Consider the following 21,171-nt stretch of genomic DNA (forward strand, 5'->3'; position numbering starts at 1 on the left):
GCTATTCCCGTCCTGGGTCACCTATGGCGAGAGACCCGCGTGTGCCTCAGCTCCCTTACATGCGCTGAGCGGCGGCTGCCCGTCACGCGACCGAGCCCCGCTCACCCTTGGTCCAGCTGCCAGGACGCCAGTGGAGGCTTCGAGGGGAACAGGATTTGGCCCTAATTCTGCTCCTGCCTCAACCTGACTCCTAAGTACTGCCTGAATACGCCGGCGGCACAGCCAGGGCTGGGGATGCTGGGCTGGGTGCGGGGGGTGCTGGGGGTCCCCTCGGTGGGGTGCTTGGGTCCCCACGGGGGACGTGGGAGTCCCCACCCCGGGAGATGCCCAGGTCCCCCCCGGAGGGTGCTGAGCTCCTCTCCCCGGGTGTGTTCGCGCGGGTGCGTTCTCTGGGGACGGTATATTCCCGGGGGAGGCTCGGGTCCCCTCCCGGGAAATGCTCAAGCCCCCCCCGGGACGATGCCCTTCTGCCCTCCCCGGGGGATGCTCAGGTCCCTTCCAGAGCGGGTTCGTGTCCCCCCCCAGGGGAACACGGGACCCCTCGCCGGGGCCGGGGGGCGGTGCGCGGGTCCCCTCCGCGGGGCTGCCCGGGTCCCCTCCGCGGGGCTGCCCCGCTCCCCCCGCCCCGCCCGTCCCGGGGACCGCGCTCAGGCGGGAGGCGGTGCCGGTGCCGCTCGGGGCGGTGCGGCCCGGGAAGGGGCGGGGGCGGCGGGCTGGGCTGGGCTGGGCTGGGCTGGGCACGGCTCCGCTGGGCTCGGCTCGGCTCGGCACGGCTCGGCTCGGCACGGCTGGCTCGGCGGGGCTTGGCAGGCAGCGCGGTCCCCGGAGCCGCAGGTAGGTGCGCGCCCGGCGCCCCGCACCGCGCTCCCGGCCCGGCTCGGCTCAGCCCGGCCCGGCCCGGCTCGGCTCGGCTCGTTGGAGCTGCCCGGGCTCCCGGCCCGGCGCGGCCCCCCGGAGCTGCCGCGGGTGGGCCCGGCGTGGGGTGGCGTGGGGCCGGCGCGGCTGCTTGTTGCGCTCGGGGGATGAGTTGGTGGCGGAGAAGTGCGAGAGGCTCCGGCTGCAGGAATGCGAGTCATTTCCTCCGCCCGCCCGCGGGGAGCTGAAGGCGAACAGCGGCCGCGCTGCTCCGCCGGACCTCCGCCCGCCCCCGCCGCGGCCCCGACCCGGCCCCGGCCCCGCCCGCGGGTCCTGCGCGCCCCCGGGGTCGCGCTCGCCCCCGGGGCCCTTCGCCCGCGGGACCCCTTGCTCGCGGGTCGCACTCGCTCCTGAGTCACCTTGCCTGTGGGACCCCTTGCTTGTAGGTCACGCTCGCCCACAGGTCCCCTCACCCATGGGTCACACTCACCAGTGGGTCCCCCCACCCGTGGGGACCGTTGCTTGTGGGTTATACTGACCAGTGGGTGACAGTCACCCACAGGTTCCTTCGTCTGTGGGACCGCTCACCCCTGGGTCAAGCTCACCCACGGATCCCCTTGTCCCCGGGTCACACTCACCCATGTGTCCCCTCACCCACGGGTCCCCTCACCTGTGGGTCATGCTCGCCCAGAAGTCCCCTCACCCGTGGGTCCCCTTACCCATGGGTCACACTCACCTGTGGGTTGCCTTACCTGTGGGTCCCATCACCTGGGGATAACTCTCACCCATGGGTCACACTGACCCACAGATCCCCTTGTCCCCAGGTCACACTCACCCATGTGTTCCCTCACCCACAGGTCCCATCACCTGTGGGTCACACTCACCCAGAGGTCCCCTTACCCATGGGTCACACTCGCCTGTGGGTCACCTTGCCCATGGGTCCCATTGCCTGTGGATAACTCTGACCCATGGGTCACACGCACCCACAGATCCCCTCACCCCTGGGTCACGCTTGCCCACAGATCCCCCCACCTGCAGGACCCTGGCCCCATGGGCCCCACTCACCCACAGGTCCCTTGTCTGTGGGACACTCATCCATGGGTCCTGTCACCTGTGGGTCACACTCACCCATGGGTCCCCTTGCCTGCAGGATCCCTCGCCCCTGGGTTACACGTGCCCACGCGTCCCCTCACCTGTGGGACCCCTTGCTTGGGGGTCACACTTACCCATGGGTCCCATCACCCATGGGTCACACTCACCAGGGGGTCCCTTTGCCCATGGGCCACACTTGCCAGTGGGCCCCCTCATTGATGGGTCCCCTCACCTGTGGGTCCTCTTGTCTGTGAGACCTCTTTTCTGTGGGTTGCGTTCACCCATGGGTCCTCTCGCCTATGGGTTGCACTTGCCCATGGGCCCCCTCACCCATGGGCCCCATCATTTGTTGGTCCCCTCACCCGTGGTCCTCGTGGTTGTGGGTTGTGCTCGCCCATGGGATCCCTCACCCATGGGTCCCATCACCTGTTGGTCCCCTCACCCATGAGTCCTCTCACCCATGGGTCCCCTCATCCATGGATCCTCCTGTTCCTGGTCACAGTCACCTGTGGGACCCCCTCGTCCATGGGCCCCGCTCACCCATGGGTGCCCCCACCCATGGGTCAGCCGTGGAGGTGCCATGGCTTGGAGTGCAGGCTGGTAGTGCCACTAACGGTCTTCTCCGTGTTTCCCGCCGGGGATGCGGATCCCCGCCAGGTTCTGGAAGCGGCGAGGATAAACCTGTGCGGCTCTTAAACTGGGCTTTAACTGACACCGTGCCCTCGCGGCAGCCAGGAAATCGGGACTGAGGTTTACCAGGATGGAGCTGAGGTTTCCCAGGACCGTGCTTGGTGTTCCCGTGTCCTTTGACTCGCACGTGGGAGTAAGGCGGTGCCCGGCCCCGCGTGCCCCCGGCCCCCCGCCACCTTTGCTATCGTCTTGCAATCCTGAATCAGCTTTTTTCTTTTTCTGCTCACGGCCGATGCGTTCCTGGTCATGAGGATGGTTTTTCCCTCTAAGCCAAACTCTGCTTTTCCAGAGATGCTTCGGCGTGGTGCCGATGGAGCTGGGCACGCGGAGCTTTGCTGCTCTGCCTAATTCCTGGGCTGGTTTGTGTTGGGGTTTTTCCACGGGGCTCGCTCGCCCTCTCCGATTCTGGGATAGAGCCGGGATTAATTTGAGCTCTCTTGCTTGAAGGCAATGTTGTTTTGTTTAAAACTCGCAGTCCCGAAGGCGTTTTGGGGTTTGGTTATAGGTACTGGCTTTTTACTATCGTTTTGTAAAGGGGTTTCTTTTTTTAAACTGGATTTATTCAGGCTCTTTAAACCCAGAGTCTGTAAGCAATTATTCCATTACATGAAAGTCAGTACGCTGAAAAAGATTAATTCAGACCAGATGTAAAAATAAATGTGAATTTCAAATGAAGATGATGTCAGCTCCCTCCTGCTAAAAAAAAAAAAAGCAGCCTTTGGACTCCAGATGGAGTACACAAATGATGGCGGTGGTTAAAATATCTGCCTGCTTGTTAATTGAGTTTATGCCTTTTTTTTTTTTTCCCTTGTCTGAAAAGCCGGGTTCGGATATTTTTCAAAACAAAAAAAAAAAAAAAGAAAAGTAAAAAGCTTTTCCCCGTTGCTGCTGGGGCAGGGAAGTTTATGGAGGCTCCGGCGTGGCCGAGGAGCTCTCCCAGCCGGAGAAGCGGAGAGCCGCGCTGCTGGGGGAAAACAAATCCCCGCTCTGCCCGCTCCAGGATTTAAAAAAAGGTAATTTGGTTTGGGTTGGTTTTGCTGGATCTGGAGCCGGAGGCGAGGACGCCGCGGACCCCGGCGGGGGCAGAGGGGGCTCTGGGTATCCGAGGCACAGCCATGTGCCTTTCCGCCTAAAATGGAGCTGGTTTTCGGGCTCTCCGCTGTCTGCAGAGCGCTCTGCATCCTTTCTTTTTCCTCCCCATGTGCTGTGTGTGTCCTGGAGCGGGGACGGGTTTGGGTGCTGATCCCACATAGGGAAGTGTGCCCAGGAGCGGGGTGCCGGGGATGGGGCTCCCCGAAAGCGTTTTCCCCCGGGAAGGAAGGGTTTGCCCAGGGCTGGAGCATCTTGGGGGGGGGTTGTTAAATAGGGACATCCGTGGTTTGGAAACTCGGGTGTGGGAATGCCGGATGGAGACACTGGCCCTTACGGCTGCTTTGTGGTCCAGAGAGTAGATCCCGTAGCCAAGGCCCAGGGCTAAATCCCAAGGGATTTACAGATGCTGCTGGTGGTGTGGGCTGCAGCCTGCCTATGGAGGGGGGAGCAAAGGTGCTGCTTCGCACCCACGTGCATCCTTCGGAGTGATGCCTGTGGTCCCGGGAGCGGCACCTGGGCACTGGGAAGTTTTGGCTTGTTGCTGGCGATGCCAGGGGATGGTTCGTAAAGCCCTCGGGAACACGGGGCGGGGGGGACAGGATCCGGAGCCACACATCCCATTGGGATGTGGGGTGCCCTGTGGGGCTCTGTGCTGGCCCCGAGCACAGTCCCCCCCAACTGGTCTTGATGCAACTGGATGCTCTTAGCAGATATTGCTCTAATCCCAAAGGCTCGGGGCGAAGTTTTCCGGAAGGAAATAAAATGGAAGGGGCTGGTTCAATAACAGAGGAGGGGAGAGGAAGAGCAGGCGCCGTCCCTCCCTCGCTGGAGCCTGTGCCAGGCGAAAACCGTTTCTGTGTGCATCCTCAGCGGAGGCTGGGCAGCTTTATTTATTTTTTAGCGCACCAAAGTAAAGGAATGAAGAGGCCTGGAATAGCTATGCCGTGGGTCGCAGGCGGATGGAAAATCAGTGCTTCCAGGCTGGATTCGGCTCCGTGCATGGCAGAAGGACGGGCAGGGGGAGCGGTTCCCAAACTGCCATGCCTCTGCCTGTGTTTCCCCATGCCCCGATGCGATGTCCCGGGGGGCTCGTCCCCAGCGCTGGCTGCGACCGCAGCTGCGACGCAACTAGGAAGTGACAGAGGGGCCATTATCCCATTTTTGGGACGATGCGCTTGGCTCGGCCCTTTGCAGCCATCCTTGGGTGTCCTCGACACCCGCTCCGCCTGTTGCTGTTGCCCCACTGCAGCAGCCAAAGGGGAGGAGGAGGAGGAGGAGGAGGAAGAGGAGAGTCGCAGAGGTGGAGACAGGCGAGCTCCTGGGGGGACCTTCCTTACAGAGGCTTTTTGGATGCCTCCAGCGCTCGGGGGCATCTGCCGGGGCTGCTGGGGCTGGCCCCCGGCTGCCCAGGCTGAGTTTCCAGCATCCAAATAGCTTTTGTGGCGGATGAAGTAATGTAATATTTATAACCGACTCCTTTTTCCCAGTGAAGGTCTCTTTCATCTGCCTCTCTTCATTAGGAGGAAACTGTTGAGTTCATGAAGAATTGGAGACGATTTTAATTATGGGGCAACCACAAGCAGGAATTAATCTAGCTTTTGGGTTAGTAGAGGCTGCGTTAAGTGACGGCCTTAAAACTTGTAATAACAGCTCGCGCATACCTGCGCCCTGTGATGTGGGGTAAAACTGACTCTAAACTCTTAAAAACAAGAAATTCCTGCCCCGTGAATTCATCTTCCCATCTCGCTCTGCACTTTGGGCAGCCTCTCGCTGCGGGACGGCCCGTGCCTACGTGTGCATCCCGTGCCGGATCCCTTCCCTCGCCCCCGCGGTGGTTCGGGAGGGCTGGAACAAAAGCCTGGCGATGGGTTAGATATCTGATAGGGCAGAATTTTTTTAAAAATTGGTATTTTGGCAAGGGGAGGATGAATTTGAGTGATGGAGAAATGGGCTGGATTTGTCTTGGGGCTGGGGGTCGCGGCTGGGTTGAGCAGTCGGCGCTGAGATGGTCCGGCGGGTATCACTGGGGTACAAACCTGACCCAAAACCACGGGCACGGAGATTCAGCCGCTTCTTTTAAATGTAATTAAATACGTGGAGGGGGGAAGAAACGCTGCACATGCAAACCAGCCTCGCTTCGCGTGCACAGAAGCTGCGCGCTTGCTTCTTTGGAAGAAAAACCCGCCTCGGCCGGCAAGTTCAAGTGATGCTAAACCCCCCAACGCTGGAATTGCATCCAAATTTATATTTCCTATGAGAGCCTGGCACGCTGCTCCGGCACCTCCGTCTGAACCGGGCCCAGCCTCCGCCTGCCCTCGGCCGTGTTTGCGAGCCCCCGTGCTGAATAAATCCCTCGCCGAGTCAGCAGCGACGGCCCGAGCTGCTTTTCCAAGCCGCGCCGGCCGGCAGGTTTATTGCGTGATGTTTTCTTTACAGCAGGGCTTTGCCACGGGGTTTATCCCGTGGCGTTGGTACAAGGCAGGGAGACAGCATTCCGGCAGCCGGGGCTGAAAAACGCAGTGGATCAAGGGGTTTTCTCCGCGTAGCCCAGGAGTTAGAAGGCGCGTAAGGGGTTTGCAGTGCATTCCTATGGAGTTTTAATGCTCTTTTCCCTATAGCAGGGAAAGCGCGGCTGGAAGAGCTGGATGTCCCGGTGCTGCGGAGCCTGATCCGTGCCTGAGTCCTCATTCCCAGTGTTTTTTCCAGCTGACTTTGCTCTCGGGATGGAAAACCCCTTGCAAAATCACCCGGGGTTGAGGTTCCCTCTCGGGTTGTGGGGTGACCTGTGTCACCCCGCCCCGACACGGTGTTCCAGGGGAACTCTCCCTGCAATCCAGGCTCTTCCCAGCTCGAAGCCAGGCATGTTCGTGCCTCATGTCAGCGCTTGCGCCAGAGCAGGAGCGACTCGGCGAGGGCAGCGACGCGGGGTCCGGGGGAATCAAAGCTGACATTGTCGGAATGAGCAGCAGATGCTCGGAAAGAATTTGCCGGCGTCTGGCCGAGGCTGCTGGAGGCACATCGCCCTGGAAAAGGGCTTTTTGTGCCCGCTTGCTAAATCTGCCGCGGCTCCAGCTCGCAGAGGGCTGGCAGAGCCCCGGGGGAAGCTCCTGGAGCTGAGGGGGGGTCTCGCAAAGCCGCTGGCCACCCCTACGGTGCCCTACGTGGTCGTCTGATGGGGTGTTATCACTCAGCGGCAGGAACTGGAGCGTTTGCTATACAAATACCAAAATAGATGGGTTTTTTCTTTCCCTCCGGTGTTTTGCTTGCTCTCACAGGTAGGGCCCTGCAGAGCTGCTGCTGGGGGAGATGTTTTCTCTGGCTCCGACGGTGCCATCCCCACCGAACCGCGTGATGCCCGTGCTTCGCTGACGCCAGCTCATGTGTTTTAATCCCCGATGCTCAGGGACCAACTCAGGCTGCGGGACGAGGAGTAAATATATTGACTGGCGTGGGGAGGAACAGCTCCGGGATGCCAAGAGCAGCGTGGTGCCGCGGGGAAGCTCTCCCGGGGGCCGCACAAGCTGCACGGTGGGGTCCAATACCCAGCCCCTGCCTGGTTTTAAAGGCAGTTTGGAGGGAGGGAGGCGATGAGCTGTGACCCTGGGGTGTTCGCCAGCGCCCTGAAGACTTGGTTTCATTTCCAAGTGCTCTTAAGAAGGTGTTTTCCTCGGGGATCCCGCTGCGAGCAGGGCTTGGTGCAGAGGCTGTGGCCGAGGAGGGACCCATTCCCAAACGGCTGCTCCGGGCTCGTTCCCGCGGCAGGGATGCTGCGGGGCCCTGGGTGTGCGGGGCTGATGCTGCGGTGCTGGCGGCAGAGAATAACCTCCTGCTCATGGTTTTACCAAGAAATCGGGTGGTTTGTGCCTGTGGCTGTAGTTCAGAGCTGGCTGCGGTGGGAGGATGCTCTGGTGCACCCACTGGGGCTGCGGGAGGGCTTTGGGTGGGAGCGGGGTGCGGAGGGTGCTGGAGGGTGCCCTGGGGCATGGCTGCTTTGCTGGGGACGCGGCACCCTCCCTGCCACGGCCCGTGCAAGTCGCTTCACGCCCAGCCCCGCGTCGGTGCACGAGAGCTGCCGGGCGCCCGGCCGGGGCGAGGACGTTTGCCAAATACCTTCAGCCCCGTTTTGTTCACCGCTGTGATTTTTAATGAACCTTGAAAGCAACCCGTCCGCTGCGCTGTTTGCTCCCAGGTGGGATCAATCATGTCTGGGCGCGGCCACGATGCACAGCCACGATGCATGGATGCAATGCACAAATGCAATGCATGGATGCAATGCACGGCCACGAGGCACGGATGCAATGCACGGCCACGAGGCACGGATGCAATGCATGGCCATAACGCATGGCCACGATGCATGGCCACGATGCACAAATGCAACGCACAGATGCAATGCACAGCCACGATGCATGGATGCAATGCACAGCCATAATGCAGGGCCACAATGCACCGTCACAATGCATGGATGCAATGCATAGGTGCAATGCATGGCCACGATGCGTTTCTGCGATACATGGATGCGATGCATGGCCACGATGCACCGCCACAATGCGTGGATGCGATGCATGGCCATGGTGCACTGCCACAATGCATAGATGAAATGCATAGATGCATTGCATGGCCACAACGCATTTCTGCAATACATGGATGCGATGCATGGCCATGACGCACCGCCACAATGCATGGATGCAATGCACAAATGTAATACATGGCCACGATGCACGCATGCAATGCACAGCCATGATGCATGGCCACAATGCACTATCACAATGCGTGGGTGCAATGCATGGCCACGATGCGTTTCTGCGATACATGGATGCGATGCATGGCCACGATGCACCGCCACAATGCATGGCTGCAATGCATGGCCATGGTGCACTGCCACAATGCATAGATGAAATGCATAGATGCATTGCATGGCCACAACGCATTTCTGCAATACATGGATGCGATGCATGGCCATGACGCACCGCCACAATGCATGGATGCAATGCACAAATGTAATACATGGCCACGATGCACGCATGCAATGCACAGCCATGATGCATGGCCACAATGCACTATCACAATGCGTGGGTGCAATGCATGGCCATGATGCGCCGCCATAATGCACAGATGAAATGCATAGATGCATTGCCTGGCCACGATGCACGTCTGTGATACATGGATGCAATGCATGGCCATGATGCACCGCCACAATGCGTGGATGCAATGCATGGCCATGATGCACATCTGTGGTACACGGATGCGATGCATGGCCACAACACACTGCCACAATGCATGGATGCAATGTGGGGCCATGATGCATGTCTGTGATACATGGATGCGATGCATGGCCACAGTTCACCGCCGCAATGCGTGGATGCAATGCATGGCCATGATGCATGTCTGTGATACATGGATGCGATGCATGGCCACAACGCACAGCCACAATGCATCGGTGCTGCAAGCCCAGAGTGGCGTGGCGAGAGAGCATCTCCTCTGGATTTCCCAACTTCTGCAAAACCCCAGTAACTACCTAACACAAAGTCACCTCAGGGCACGATTTTCCCTGCTGTACAAATATGCAAGTTAAACTGTGTTGGAAGCCAAAGGCATTTTCATTTAGACCAAAGCAAATATTTGGTGGAGAGAGAGACGCTATACTGTCCTCGGTGCCAGCGTAAATCTATGGGTTAGAAAAAGGGTGAACTAGTTTCGAGTTTAAAGCTCCTTGCTCATGGTGTCATGTGCGTTTGTGTTCCTGGGGATGGCCATGGGGTAAAAAGTGCTTAAGGAATATTTGCCCTTGAAAATAAGAATTGCCTGGGGTTAGTGCAAGGACGGATTCACCCGCTCACCCCGGTACGGATTTAGGCGAACGTTGGGAAACGGCAAGAGATGGCGATTCCCATCTGCAAGTCACTGTTAGCGCTTGGGTTGGTTTTATTTAACTCCTGTAAAGAGCTGGAGCTGGGAGAGGTGATGCTGGAAGGGATGTGGGGGTCCTGCCGCGGGACCCCGCACCGGCCCCTCGCCTTTTTGCTGCTGGCAGCAAAACCTCCCGCGCCGCCGCGCCGCTCCTCGCCAGCAGAGCCGGGATTGTTCCCAGCAGATAGACTTTTATTTTTTTTAAGGATGCCAGGAAAGCCTTTCCTGAGGTTTTTCCGAACCCCAGCCGGGAGAATAAAACTGCTGGGTCAGGTTTTTTGGGCTCGGCTGTGATCCTGAGCTGCCCTAACCGCGGCGCCGGGGTTGGGATGTGGGGTGGCCGTGGTGGGGTGCGCTCGGGGGTTTTGGGGGACACCCCACTTCTGCGGGGACATGGTGATGGGTGGGAAGGGTGTGCACACTGGGATGCAGGAAGCTGAGGGTGCCACATGTGGGGCTCAGCTCCCCTCTCGCCCGCAGGGATGGCACCCGCGGGGACCGAGGCCGCCCCGGCCCGCCGGTGAGGTGCCCGCCACCCGCCCCGAGCCCTGAGCCCGGACCACGATGAACAAACTGACCTTCCACAACAACAGAGTCATGCAGGACCGCCGCAGCGTTTGCATCTTCCTCCCCAACGATGACTCCCTCAACATCATCATCAACGTAAGGCGGCGCGGGGGCCAGGGAAACCACCTGAGCACTGATGTTTTCATCACACCCAGGGCTTGCAGCTGGGTGCATTTGCAAGCTCTGCTATTAATTTTGAGCCTGCCTGCTCTCACCCTGCCGGAGAAATGCACATGAGTTATTCCCCCTCAAGGCTGCAGCAACGTTTTACGCTCTTCTGCTTCTTCTCGACTGGATATGCTGCTGGCAGCACTGTGATTTTCGGCAGGTGACCTGCCACGTGCCATCCCACGGGGCGGCACGATGAGGAGCAGGCAGTCCTTCCTCCTTCGGTCCTCGTTCCAGGCATCCGTTGTGGATGGCAATTTGGCCTCTTGTACCCCAGCAAATAAGCCCAAGGGGGATTTGGCTCTGATTTGGATGTAGTATTTAACATAAAGTCCCTCCATTCTTTCTTTTTTTAATTGCCCACCACCCAATATTCTGTTTTCTGCCCCCAAAGCCATCTCCCCGCCGCTGGGGAGGTCTCCACCACCGCCCGCTGCTCTCAAGCTGCCCCGTGGTCCCCTGTGCATCCCATCCCTGGGAGAGCTCTGGTCCTGCACCCCAGGGTGGGACCCTGCTTTTGGGGACTTCCACATACACCCCATGGAAAAATGAGCCCCTCAGCCCAACCTGTCACCCCCCCGGTCCTGCTCGGGGACCCGGCGGGGGGTTCGGTGCCGCCTGCCCGGCTCAGCTGGGCTGGGCGCAGATGCAGCGGGGACCACGTGTGGGTTTTTTTTGCAGGTGAAGATTTTGTGCCACGAGTTACTGGTGCAGGTGTGTGACCTCCTGAGGCTGAAGGACTGTCACCTCTTCGGGCTCAGCGTCATCCAGAGTAAGTCAGGGGCTTATGCCGCCGGTTCGGTGCCCGTGGCCGGTCCAGCCTGATGCCGTCACGGCTCGGCGAGACGCGGTGCCACCGGGCACGGGGTGCGTGTTCGCCCAGAGGCGGGTGCAGATTTACCCAGCCCTTCGGTGGCCTCTCATTAGGTGACAAGGAGGTTATGGACCCCTCCATACCACCCAGCAATGGGGCGGGGCGGGGGGGGCCCGCGGCGGGGCTTGGCGGGATGCCGGGGACACGTGGGGGATGCTGATGCCACCTCTGTCCCACCCAGACAATGAGCACGTGTACATGGACCTGGCCCAGAAACTCTACAAGTACTGCCCCAAGGAGTGGAAGAAGGAGGCCAGCAAGGTCAGCGGTGAGGTCTTGCATGGAGAGCTGACGGCAGTAAGGCCACCTCTGTCCCCATCGCAGGTCACTTCCAGGACACGGGAAAACGCAGCCGAGGGGTGGGGTGGGGGGGAAGGGGGGCACTTGGCTGTTCACCAGCGCGGGGCAGGGGGGCGGGCGTGCAAAATGAATAAAGCCCAGAGGATTTTTGAAGGCTGTCGCCCCCAGTGCCACCATGCGCCCCAGCTGGGGACGCGTCCTCCACGCTCCCCACCCTGGAGCTGTGATGTGTTTTCCTCCCTTACTTATACTTCAGCAGAATTTTTAAGGTGTCCCTCTCTTCCAGCTTCTAAAATCGAGTGTTTGGGATTTTTCCCCCAAAGCACTTTTTAACTATTCCAGAGCAATGTGCCAAGGGGGTTGGTGTGAAGGCTCCTGTGCTGGCACTGAGTCGGGGACTGGTGGGTGACGGGCTGGGGAGGGACAGTGGCGGTGGGGGGCTGCAGACCCCGGGATCTCGAACCCAGCCGCCTGCTTCTTTAAATCCAAATCCCCTTCATGTTTCAGCATACTGGGGGAAAAAAACGGGTGTCAAACTCTAATTCAGGATGAAAAAGTGACCGGCTAGAGCAAGTGAACTCTTCTCTGTGGCTTTCACTCCGTGGGGGGCAAGGGGGTGACGGACTTGGCCCCAGGCGAGCCGAGGCGAGGGGCTGGGGCACGATGCCGGGGTCTCTACAGGAGCCCTGAATATCTCCTCCATTCCAGGGGATCGACCAGTTTGGCCCCCCGATGATCATCCACTTCCGAGTGCAGTACTACGTGGAGAACGGCAGGCTGATCAGGTAAGGAGCACCCACCCGTCCCCACCGCGGTGCGGCACCCACCCAGGGCGAGCGACTGGCTTAGGAGCACCCCAGGGTGCCCCTGGCTCGGGCACCGCTCGCTGGGGCTGCGCAGCCTGGGGATGCTGCGGGATGCTGCTCGGGCACCCGAAAGCTCGTCCCTTCTGTTGGGGCTGTTCGTGGCTGGGTGCCAGGGGCAGGTGGGGACACTGCTCCCAGCCAGCGATGACAAAGCCTTTTGGGGGGGGCTGGGGACATCGTGTTTAGGGTTTTGTCACGGTTTAACTCACGGCACAGCCTGATTTTAATTGGCGCCTGTGCCTGTGGCCGGGTGGGAGCTTGAGGTCATGTTTCAGGGAAAGAACGGGTTTTGGGGTCTTGGACGCGGGGGGGACACGGTGGCATCTGCAGACCCTTGGGGACGCTTTCAAGGGGTTATTCTGGCTGTGGGAGAAGTTCCGAAAGTTTCAGCACAGCGAAGCAGCTGCGGTTTTGCATCACCTAATGGGAGCCCTGGCTTTAACAAACGGGGGGAAAGGGAGCAAACGGCTCAGCACCCAGCCCAGCTCCCTTCGTAAGAGCTTCACACCGGGACGAAGGTGCCAGAGTTGTCTCCCACGCCCTGGTTTCGGTCATGGGCGGGTGTCCCGCTGGCTCCCCTCTCCTCCCCTCTCTCCTCTGCTCGCCCGCAGCGACCGGACCGCGCGCTACTACTACTACTGGCACCTGCGGAAGCAAGTGCTGCACTCCCAGTGCGTGCTGCGCGAGGAAGCCTATTTCCTCCTCACCGCCTTCGCCCTCCAAGCCGACCTGGGCGACTTCAAGCGCAACAAGCACTACGGGAAGTACTTCGAGCCCGAAGCCTATTTCCCCGCCTGGGTAAGCGTGCCGTGATGGGGTCCCTGCTCTAAGCTCACCTGTATCCCTGTGAGGCTGCTGATGCTGAGCTGCTCGGAGGCTTCCCGGGCGGCCGGCGTTCCTGCTGCCTCCCCATCTCCAGCTTAGTCCCGGTTATTAATAACCTCTGACAACTGCGGGGCTGCAAATAGCTGCGGGCAGGGAGGGTTGGGGTCGGTGTGGTGCCTGGGGCAGCCCATGCCGCTGCTGGGGGTTTCCCTCTGCGCTGCCGGGATGCTTGCGGGGGCCTCCCCTGCGTGCCACGTGCCATTGCAGCGTCACCCCCAGCCATCACTGTGTGCACCCCCTTGGGCTTTGCAGCCCTTTGGGAGCTAGCGTCCTCCCCGCTGGCAGTGGCCACGGCGGGTAGGCAGCTCCTGGGACAGTCCTGGAGGGAAACTGAGGCAGGGCACAGGGTGACACGCCGCCCCAGGTCACCTCTGACTGGCAGGCGGAGCTGGGCGCTGGGGCGATGCCGTCCTGACAACTTTGCGCAGGAGCGGAGTAGGGAGCGCTCCCGTACGGCACGGCAGGGGCACAGGCAGCTCCCGGCTGGGAACCCCTTTGTCAGGGACCCCCTCCCCGCGGCGAAGGCCCGGCACCAGCCACCGCGGGGTACCCAAAACCAAGCCTGTTTATGACCAGACAGGTAAATATTAGTTAGAGAGGAGCAGCGAGGGGCTGCACGGCCGCGTGTGATGTCCCCTTGGACCCCAAACAGCTGAACCTCCCCCATGGTTCCCCGCAGCCGGGGCTGCCAGCGGATGCTGGCAAGGGGAAGAATAATAAAAGTTCCAGGCACCATTGCCCGCTTTATGTGCTCTCTTGGTTTTGCCCCCACATCTGCCAGCCTCTCTTTTTGTTGTACGTGCCGCCGAGGAGCAATGGCCCCGGGGCCGTGTCCCCAGCCACGCAGGGACCCCGTGCGTGGCTCTCCCTGCCCCGTCACGGGCGTCACCGGTGGTGTGAGCTCCATGGGACGGGCACGCGGAGCAAACGTGCACTTGCCAGCGGGAAATCCTGCTGGCAAGAAGTTGTTGGCTGCTGTATCTATTTTATTTCTGCTTGCAGGTCTCTCTAACGGAGCGTATTGCTCCGATTTCTCTTTTCCCTGGAAATCGCCGCTGCTCGGGAGCGCCGGGGCTGGCGGCCAGCCCCGAGCGAGCGCGGAACGGCTTCCAGGGACGAGCTTCTCTTCTCCAAACAGGTGGTTGCGAAGAGGGGCAAGGACTATATCCTGAAGCACGTCCCGAACATGCACAAGGATCAGTTTGCCCTGACGGCCTCCGAAGCCCATCTCAAGTACATCAAGGAGGCCGTCCGGCTGGACGACGTGGCTGTGCACTACTACAGGTTGTACAAGGTGAGCCCCGGCCGCCAGCCCAGGCTGGGCTTTGGATTGGGAGCTGCTTTTTATTGAAAGGAGCAACTGCCGAGCGATTTCTAAGGTATTTTGGGAAGAGCCGCGTTTGGATTAGCACTCGCTGGCTGGAGCAGAGCGGTCTCGAGGGCAGCGCTTCGCTCCCAGAGGCAGGGAGATGCAGCTTTTTATAGTCTTGCCGTTTTCTACAAGTTACGAAGAGGCGAGAGGTTTGCCGGGGTGTGAGGAAGCAACCGTGAGGTTTCTGGGACCTTATTTTTTGTTATCCCCTCCCTAAGAAATATACGCTGGGTTTTCCTCCTGGGAACAAAGCAATTTGTTTGCTGGGAGCTGGTGCTTCGCAAACCATTTTGTAGCATCCTTAAGTTAAAGAGAAGTTTGCCGTCAGGAGAGCACAGGGAACGGCAAGTAGAGAGAGCATCTGACCAGGGCAAGGGGGTACGTTGTTAAAAAGGGCTGTAAAAATAAAACAACCTTGTTTCCAGCCCCCCAGGGAGATGCGCAGGGGGGACAGTGGCCGTGTGCGTGGCCGGTGCCACCCATGCTGCCGCAGTCAGGGTGGGCTGCCGCACCGTCGCCCGCTCTGTGCTGGTGCAGAGGCAGGTTGGGTTCAAGCGTAAAAGGGCCCCAGCTCTGTTTCTGAAGGTCCTTTCAAGTTTTCTGAGGTTAAACTGCTTTTCCAGACCCTTAAGCTGGGGTGTTCCTGGGCGGTGAGGGGGGGTGGCAGACGCCTGGGAGGCGAGACTGGGGAGGGTGTTAGAGGATGCGACCGAGCGGTGTGTGAGCATCATTAATTAAATGGTTGGACTCGATAATCTTAAGGGTCTTTTCCAACCTAAACGATTCTACGATTAACGTGGCACCTCATGCCTGCGGCTGTTGCTGCACGGGAGATGGGGTGATTAGAGGAGGATACCTGGGCTGGGGGGGCAGATTTATCCACTTCATGCTGCAAATCGTGTATTTAAAACCATCTTTTTTTTTTTTTTCCCCCCCCTTAGGACAAAAGGGAGGTGGAGGCCTCCCTGACGCTGGGGCTGACGACGCGGGGCATCCAGATCTTCCAGGTAGGCGGCTGAGCGAGGGCGACGGCTCGGCTCCCTGCCCGCCGCCGGCATCCTCAGCCGGCCCTGCCTCTCCTCTTTTTGCAGAACTTGGACGAAGAAAAGCAGCTGCTCTACGACTTCCCCTGGACAAACGTGGGGAAACTGGTGTTCGTGGTGAGTGCCACCGTCCCCAGGCAGAGCATCTCCGCCCCTGTCGCTCCTGGGCTCTGATTTGGGCATCGGCGGTGTTGCACAGACCCCAGGCGGGGTGATTGCAAGCTGGGGGGGTTAATAGGGAGCCTGCAACGGGGCTGGGTGAGAATTAGAGTATTTTTCTCTCCGGGGCTGATGTTTCCTCCCGCTCCCACGCAGGGCAAGAAGTTTGAGATCCTGCCGGACGGGCTGCCCTCGGCCAGGAAGCTCATCTACTACACGGGCTGCCCGCTGCGCTCCCGCCACCTCCTGCAGCTGCTCAGCAGCAGCCACCGGCTCTACATGAACCTGCAGCCCGTCCTGCGCCAGGTCCGCAAGCTGGAGGAGAACGAGGGTAGGTGCCCCCACCCCGGGGTGCAAATCCCACCGGTGCCGGGCTCCCACCCGGCTCTTCTGCCTGCACGAGCGCCCGGTCCTTGCGCCAGCCCCGTGGCTGGGAGCGTGTCGGGGAGCGGTTGTCCCCATGTCCCCCTCGACCGGGCATCGGTGCGCCCTGCCCGACAGGCAGCCCCTCTCCTGGCTGGGCTGGGTGCCCACAGACCCTCCCGGCTGCTTAGGGCTGGGCACAAGCCCCACTGCGGTTCCTGATGGCCCAGTTCCTCCCAGTGCCCTGCGTCTCATCTCCAAGCTCAAAAAGCCCTTGTGCAAACATAAGATGTTCCTCCTCATCTTCCTCTTTCCCCTCCTCCTCCTCTTCATCTTCCTCCTCCTCATCTTCCTCCTCCTCTTCTTCCTCCTTGTCTTCTTCCTCCTTTTCTTCCTCCTCTTCTCCTCCTCCTCTTCCTTCTCTTCCTCCTCCTCATCTTCCTCCTCCTCTTCTTCCTCCTCATCCTCCTTGTCTTCTTCCTCCTTTTATTCCTCATCTTCTTCTTCCTCCTCATCCTCCTCCTTGTACTCCTCTTCTTCCTTCCTCCTCCTCTTCTTTCTCTTCCTCCTCCTCTTCTTCCTTCTCCTCATCTTCCTCCTCCCCTTCTTCCTCCTCATCGTCCTCCTTGTCTTCTTCCTCCTTTTCTTCCTCATCTTCTTCCTCCTCCTCCTCCTTGTCCTCCTCTTCTTCCTCTTCGTCTTCCTCCTCTTCCTCCTCCTCTTCTTCCTCTTCCTCTTCGTCCTCCTCCTCATCTTCCTCCTCATTGTCCTCCTCATCTTCTTCCTCTTCTTCTTGTTCTTCCTCCTCTTGTTCCTCCTCTTGTTCCTCCTCATCTCCTCATCTTCTTCCTCTTCTTCTTCTTCCTCCTCTTGTTTCTCCTCTTCTTCCTCCTCATATTCTTCCTCCTCATCATCATCTTCCTTTTTTTTTATCCTCTTCCTCCTCCTCTTCCTTCTCCTCTTCTTCCTCTTCCTCCTCATCCTCCTTTGCAGGGATGGCACAGCACAGAGCACAGCAGGTTTGAGGCTCCCCACCCCACCTCACCATCCCCAAATGCCACCGGGACAGGGCTGGCTCCCGGTGTGCCACCCCACTGGGCTTGGGTGCCGGTGCCCCTGGGTGCTGGGGCAGGGGGCCATGCCCTTCCTAGGGGGGCCAGGGCGCCCCGGGGGGTCGGGGTGCGGGCTGCCGCATACCGACGGCGTGCCGCTGGCCTCGCAGAGAAGAAGCAGTACCGCGAGTCCTACATCAGCGACACCCTCGACCTGGACATGGAGCAGCTGGAGAAGCGCTCGCGGGCCAGCGGCAGCAGCGCCGGCAGCATCCGGCACAAGCGCCTCTCCCGGCACTCCACTGCCAGCCACAGCAGCTCCCACACCTCGGGCATCGAGACCGACCCCAAACCCAGGGAGATGGGGCCCGAGGACGGCTTCTCGGGCGCCGGCGCCCACCGCAAGCTGAAGACCTGCAGCTCCATGACCAGCCACGGCAGCTCCCACACCTCCGGGGTGGAGAGCGGTGGGAAGGACCGGCTGGAGGAGGACTCCCAGGATGATGGTGAGACACCCGCTGCCCTGAGCACGGGCTTCTCGGCTTGGGTCTCACCGGGAAGTGGGGGTTGGAGGGTGCTCTGAAGGTGCACATCAATGACTCGTCCCACCTCCTCCCTGCCTGCAGAAATCGAGATGCTGGTGGATGACCCCCGGGAGCTGGAGCAGGCTGGAGAGATGGAGGTGAGCCCCGACATGTGCGTCTACATCACGGAGGACATGCTGCTGTCGCGCAAGTTCAACGGGCACTCGGGTAAGGCGGCGGCCGCTTTTATTCCCAATTCCTCAATGCCAGTCACACCTTCGGTGTTCGGCAGAGCGAAATTAGCCCGAGGCGTCCATTTGGGACGCTGGGAAAAGCCGTTCGCCCAGTGGGTCGAAAGAGAGATGGGGTAAATTTGGTGAAGCTATAAAAAGAAGGGGTTGCCCGGGAAAGGTGCAGGTTTTAATCGGAGCAGGACTGATGCTCCGTGCAGCTGCCCCGTGGCACGGGGGTTTGTGCCCAGGCACGCCGGATCATTTGGAGATACCAGGGGATGATGGCATGAGCTGCCCGCGGACAACGGACATAATTTCGGTGTTGTTCTCAGTTACTGGCCCCTGCTCTCATTCTCTTGACAACCCCTCGCTTGTTCCCATGAGCACGGGTGCTGTTATCACACATGTGAGCCTGACTTCTCCGGAGCTGTGCCTGCACCCAGAGAGTCACCCCCATTTCCAGCTCCATGCTGGGTGCTACTGGCAGGTCTCCGGGGTGCCAGGCTCCCTGGGGATGGCTTTGGATGCCATTTTGGTGCAAATTTGGGATGCTTTGTAGGTAAAGCTGGTTGCAAGCGGAGCCGTTGGGGCGAAGGCACCCCATCGAGCTGAGGGTGCCTTCGCCCCAAAGCAAGGGCAAGCCCCCAGGGGCAGCGGGCACGGATCCCAAGAATGCTGAGAAGCCTCGAAAAAACCTTCGCACCCTCCTCTTCCTCTCTCCCCCGCGCAGGGCTTGTCGTGAAAGAGATCAGCTCCTCCACCTCCAGCTCCTCGGAGACGGTGGTGAAGCTGCGGGGGCAGAGCACCGACTCCTTACCCCAGGTACGTGGCGCTGGTGGGGCTTTGGGGAAAGGGGGTTTGGGTTTCCCCGACCCCCTTGGCTCCCCGGTGGGTCCTGAGCCCCCTCTCTGCTTTGCCCAGACAACGTGCAGGAAACCGAAGACGTCAACGGACCGGCACAGCCTGAGCCTGGATGACATTCGGCTCTACCAGAAGGACTTCTTGCAGTTGGCCAACCTCTGCCAGGATACGGCCCAGAGCTACACCTTCGGCTGCGCCCACGGGCTGGAGGAGGAAGGGCTCTACTGCAACGGCTGCTTGGCCCAGCAGTGCATCAACATCCAGGAGACCTTCCCCGTCAAAAGAACCAGCAAATACTTCTCGTTGGATCTCACCCACGACGAAGTCCCCGAGTTCGTCGTCTGAGCGCCTCGGGGGGCAGGACCGGCTGCCCGCCCTCGGCGGGGGGGAGGCTGGGGCTCCCTGCCCCGCATCGGGGGCCGTCAACGCCGCCTTTCCCCACACCGCTCCCTGCAAACCGAGGCTGTGGAAACCATTGCACTCGGGAGGATTGCCCCAACGGCGGGTGGGACGGAGACCACCGGGCATGGCGGAGTCCCGCCGGCGGTCCCCCAAGCATCCTCTCTCCTCCGGATGAGTTTGTGCAAAACGCAAGTTGTCTCATTTCGACTGGGAGAAGTGCAACTCGTTTGATCTAGCAGAAGCCAACCCGTGTCTTCTCACTGCCTCGTGGCAAGGTGGCCTCTTCTCCTCCTTGCCCCCATCCTCGGCGCTGCCGGCGGCTCCGGCGGTGGCTTGGTGGCAACCGACGCCGGAGAGAAAGTGCCAGAATGTTGTGTTCAAGTCAAGCCAAAGAAATGTAAATACCCTAAAGGCCAGTATGGGGAGGGAGAATTAAGCAATAACCAGCCGGGGATCTCCGGGCACGGGTGATGTACCGTGGAGGAAGGCACGGCCAGCGGCCGCTGCGGCAGAGCATCAACCCAGTTCTTCCAAAAACACGTGTTGGAGGTCAGGCCAGAGTGGTCCCGGTGAGGCGGATGATGGCTGGGAGCTCTCGGAGCCGTTCGCAGCTTGGGTTTTTTCCTTTTGTTTTCTTTTTTTTTCCTTTGAGGGGAAAAAAACCCAAAACCAAAAAAACCCACCCCACCCAAAAAAAACCAAAAGCAAAGGAGAGTGGAAAAGAATAGGTCACCTGTAAGGATATTGCAATAATACATCCCAAACTTGGAATATATAGAGATTACATATATAAATATATCGAGGTATGTATGTTTATATATGTCTGGATCTTATAGACCCATTTGCATTTTACTTCTGCTCAAAAATACCTTTTATACAAAGGATCTGCCTCTCTTCTCTAACGAACCATATAAACAATCCTATTTTCTTCTAAGCACTAAGGTGAGAAAACAGACTTTCCTCTCGAGAAGAATATGTATGCCACCGCCTTGTAAGTGTGGCTTTTCCCGGTGCAGCCTCCGTTGTATTTTACCAAGGCTTTTCATGCGTCTTTAAGTCTCTTACAGATTGACTAGTTCTGCTAAAGGATGATGGTGATGCGCTAGAAAAACCCAAGGGCGGCTTCTGAGCGTGTCCTAGGGAAGCTAGCCTGCCCAGGTGTAATATTTACCATCGGTACCGGAGGGTAAAGCGTTGCAGCAGCTAATATTCACAGCACAATGCCTTTTTAGTCGATATTTTTAATTAGAGTTTAGCGATTGACAGCCAAAGTTTTGCCATATTTTGATATGCCACCTTTTTTTTAACTGGAAACTTTTCTTAAAAAAAAAATTAATAATTTTATAAATAAGCACAACCTTATTTTTATAAGAAATGTTGGGGGAGGGAGCCGAGAAGGGGGAACTGGTACCAAAAGAAAAGGAGCGTAGCTATTGGCACGGTGCAAAAAAATCGCCGTTACTGCGATTGGGGAGCTGGTAGGGGAGAGCATCGGGCGCTGCCGTGGCTCTGCGCTGCGGGACTGTGCCACCAGCACGGCGGCTCCCCACCCCAGAGCTTGATCTCGCCCGGCACGAGGGATATTATGGGAAAATAATGTAGACAGCGGAATGCTGGCAGGGCGAGCAGGAGGCTGGTGGCCCCTAAAGCCTTTCTTTATCTCCCCTAAAGCCGCCCGGGGCAGGCGGAGGGATGCTGCCTGGGGGCTGAGGGCTATGTGCCCCGCTCTGCTTTTGGGGGGACCCCAGCGAACACCCCAAAAGCCTCTCTTGTGGGCACCGCATCCCAGGCTGGGCTGCCGGGGTTTGCTCGCAGCAGCCCCACGGCAGACCCCCATCCACGGACGGGCTTGCCATGCGCCGGGGG

At 59.4% G+C, this 21,171-nt stretch overlaps 2 protein-coding genes across 4 annotated transcripts in view; both read left to right on the top strand.

The window, feature by feature from the left end:
- The window catches only part of PSMC6 (proteasome 26S subunit, ATPase 6), a 364,454-nt gene that overhangs the window by 135,392 nt on the left and 207,891 nt on the right, over nt 1–21,171 (top strand). The window lies entirely within an intron of this gene.
- FRMD6 (FERM domain containing 6) lies at nt 10,179–19,284 on the top strand. 3 transcript variants are annotated; one of them, XM_059819567.1, is made up of 13 exons: nt 10,179–10,299; nt 11,053–11,143; nt 11,427–11,569; nt 12,254–12,330; nt 13,023–13,209; nt 14,435–14,590; nt 15,610–15,675; nt 15,760–15,828; nt 16,027–16,201; nt 17,456–17,791; nt 17,912–18,037; nt 18,773–18,864; nt 18,964–19,284. In XM_059819567.1, exons 1-13 carry the CDS (start codon nt 10,201–10,203, stop codon nt 19,246–19,248), a joined length of 1,902 nt encoding a protein of 633 aa, XP_059675550.1. In that variant the 5' UTR covers nt 10,179–10,200; the 3' UTR covers nt 19,249–19,284. The 3 variants fall into 3 exon arrangements, with proteins under 3 accessions (XP_059675550.1, XP_059675551.1, XP_059675552.1); XM_059819568.1 differs by having other exon boundaries at nt 11,427–11,542; XM_059819569.1 differs by having other exon boundaries at nt 11,427–11,506.

This window comes from Gavia stellata, chromosome 7 (genome assembly GCF_030936135.1).
Source record: "Gavia stellata isolate bGavSte3 chromosome 7, bGavSte3.hap2, whole genome shotgun sequence".
Classification (NCBI taxonomy): Eukaryota; Metazoa; Chordata; class Aves; order Gaviiformes; family Gaviidae; genus Gavia; species Gavia stellata.